Genomic DNA, 3,529 nt, shown 5'->3' with positions numbered 1-3,529 from the left:
TAGGCTTGCTGTACTTTACTTCTGTATCCTCCAACGTATGTACAGACATTAGAAGTGTTGGAGACAATGCAGATAAAAGGAAACCCTCTTGAACTGATGGTGGGAATGCAAACTGGTGCAGCCCCTCTGAAGAACAGTATGGACTTTCCTCAAGAAGTTAAAAATAGAACTACCCAATGATCCAGCGATTTCACTACTAGGCATTTACCCAAAGGACACAAAAATATAGATTTGAAGGGTATACATGCTCTGATGTTTATAGCAGCCTTATCAACAAGAGCCAAACTACAAAGAAAGCCCAAATGCCCATCAACTGATGAATGGATAAAGAAGACATGGAGTATAATATGCAATGGTATGTTATTCAGCCATCAAAAAGAATTAAATCTTGCCATTTGCAATAACATGGATGGAACTAAGTGTATATTATACGTGTTATGCTAAATGAAGTAAGTCAGTCAGAAAAGGACAAATACCATATGATTTCACTCATGTGTAACACTTAAGAAAGAAAACAGATTAACATATGGGAAGGGGGGAAAGGACAAAAGGAGAGAGGTGAAAAAAGCTATTAGGGACTCAATGATAAAGAACAAACTGAGGGTTGATGGAGGGAGCTGGGTGGGGAATGGGCTAGATGGGTGATAGGTATTAAGGAGGGCACTTATGGTGAGCACTGGGTGTTGCATGTAAGTGAGGAACCACTGAGATCTACTCCAGAAATCAATATTGCACCATATGTTAACTACCTAAAAGTTAAATTAAAATACTTAAAAAAAAAGTGTTTCTGAACTTCAAAACTTTTGGTGATTTGTACTTTATTTTTCCTCAAATTGTGTCTTCTGGAAACTTTCTGGAATCCATATTCCAGACAAGGAAACTCTATAATAATGGTGCCTCAAAAGTTATTACTCTTTACTAGTTCCTCAGAGAACATGCAGTCATTAACTTTTTAAAGATTCATTGCGTTGGAGGAGAAGAACTTTCCTAATGCTATAGAGGCCAAGTCCCACGAGAACATGTAATAAAGTACATTCTTAATTTTTGTAAGACAATAAAACTCTTTATCCAGCTGGACAAAGAAGTATATGGTTCATCAAACATGTTCTTTAGAGATTTGGTAGATATCAAAATTATGATATCTTTACCTTTTGAGCACTGCGGAAGGTCATAACACCTCTGTGTCAATCCCTTTAATTCCGAAATTTCTCAATGTTGGTTCATTAACGCTCCTGATTTGGAATATTTTAAAAATATATACATACTAAAAAAGAAGCACAAAGACAGCTTCCACCAAATCATTCTAAAAGACTTTTTCAAGCGCTGGTGTGGACCATAGGTTGGAAGAAAAATTGCTTTTGAAAATTTCATGTTTGTGCCCCAAATGTAAGCCCTCATAACTTTCAGAACTCACATCCCTGCATATTGCCACACACAAAAAAAAATTCAGGGAACTCAGATCCCTGACATCTTTTCCATGAGCATGTGGATGAAGTACATTTTCTTATAACAACAAAAAAAAAGTATTTGGCTTCTGTTTTCTGGTGCAAGTTTTAACTTAAACAATGATATTTTTTAAAAATGCCAAATTTTATGGGAGGGGAAGTCTTCAAAAAATAAACTCTCACACCTAGCTGTTATTTTGCAAACTGTTGCAGGTAAAAGATTAAGTGAAAACTTAAAGCCACCGCTTCCAACAGAAGACACAACAATACTGCATTATTAAAAGTCAGTGCTGGTAAGTGACATTATGGTATAACATTTTATGATGCTTAAGTTAACAGCAATAGCAATAGAAATGAGGCATGTTGGCCTTAAAATTACTTGCAATACAACCTGTCTACTTATTTTTCATATTTAAATGATATATTGAGCAACATATTTAACTGAGATGTAAATAGTAAAATCAAAACCTTCTTTACTGAGTCTTTTGCCCTGTAAGATAGGTTTAGGATAAGAAACTAGTATATGTATTAAGTGTTAACTTTATGTTATATGCTATCCAGAAACTATCATACATAGTTCCTGCTCCAAAATAATAAGCTTTACAAAATGAGTTTAACTTGGGGTGCCTGGGTGGCTCAGTTGATTAAATGTCCAACTCTTGATTTCAGCTTAGGTCATGATCTCAGGGTTGTGAGATCTAGCCCTGCATTGCGCTCCATACTCAGTGTGGAATCTGCGTAAGATTCTCTCCCTTTCCCTCAGTCCCCTCCTCCATCTTTCTCTCTCCCTCTCTCTCTCTCTCTTTCTTTCTAAAAGAAAAAAAGAATTTAACTTTACTTAGTTCTATCATGGTACCATAATGAGGAAGAGATTCAGAAGCAGGAAAAGTTTGTTTCTGTGAAGCCAGCTGCCTACTATGCCCAAAACTCAGAGTACATAACCAAGAACAAGTAGACTACACTCTCTTCCTAACTGATGATTCTTTTGAAAAATGACCCCATGTTCATTGTCTTTTCTTCATTCTAAAAAGGAGCACATTTAAAACTAGTCCTAACTGATAACAATATGTCTCTTGACCTTGCAGGTTACTGACCCAATGAATGTTTCTGAGTCATACTCCAGCTTTGCTTCTGTAAGAGAATTTATACTCCTAGGTTTTTCTTGTGAGTGGAAGATTCAGATCCTCCTCTTCTCACTCTTCACCATGACATATGTTTTGACTGTAACAGGGAATGGGGCCATTGTTTGTGCTTTGTGGTGTGAATGGCGACTCCATGTCCCCATGTACATTTTCCTGGGAAATTTCTCCTTTCTAGAGATTTGGTATGTCTCTTCTACAGTCCCTAAGATGTTGGTCAACTTCCTCTCATATAAAAAGACCATCTCCTTTACTGGATGTTTCCTCCAATTTTATTTCTTTTTCTCTTTGGGAACATCTGAATGTTTCCTCTTGGCTGTCATGGCCTTTGATCGGTACCTTGCTATCTGCCATCCCTTGCACTACCCTAACATCATGACTGGACACTTCTGTACCAAACTGGTCATTATCTGTTGGGTTTGTGGATTTCTGTGGTTCCTGATCCCCATTGTATTCATCTCTCAGATGCCCTTCTGTGGTCCAAACATTATTGACCATGTTGTATGTGACCCAGGGCCACTGTTTGCATTGGCATGTACCTCTGCTCCAACAATCCAACAGCTTTGTTATACTTTAAGCTCATTAGTTATCTTTGGTAACTTCCTTTTTATCCTTGGGTCCTATACACTTGTCCTATTAGCTGTGTTGCGTATGCCTTCAGCCACTGGGAGACATAAGGCCTTCTCAACCTGTGGGTCTCATTTGGCTGTGGTATCACTATTCTATGGCTCTCTGATGATCATGTATGTTAGCCCAGGACTTGGGCATTCTGCTGGTATACAGAAAGTTGCAACTTTGTTCTATGCTATGGTAACTCCATTCTTCAATCCCCTCATCTATAGCCTTCGGAATAAGGAGATAAAAGCAGCCCTGAGGAAAGTTCTGGGACGTCTCAGTATAATCCAAACTATACTGGATGATCACCCCTTTATCAGGTCAGTATAG

General features: G+C 37.9%; 1 protein-coding gene across 1 annotated transcript; it reads left to right on the top strand.

The window, feature by feature from the left end:
• Positions 1-2,515: 2,515 nt before the first annotated feature.
• Positions 2,516-3,529, top strand: LOC123943549 (olfactory receptor 11H12-like). Its single transcript, XM_046007831.1, has one exon. It carries the CDS (start codon positions 2,543-2,545, stop codon positions 3,527-3,529), a length of 987 nt encoding a protein of 328 aa, XP_045863787.1. The 5' UTR covers positions 2,516-2,542.

Source organism: Meles meles, chromosome 6 (assembly GCF_922984935.1).
Source record: "Meles meles chromosome 6, mMelMel3.1 paternal haplotype, whole genome shotgun sequence".
Lineage (NCBI taxonomy): Eukaryota > Metazoa > Chordata > Mammalia > Carnivora > Mustelidae > Meles > Meles meles.
The sequence above is the reverse complement of the archived record's forward strand: the minus strand, read 5'-3'. Positions and strand labels throughout refer to the sequence as shown.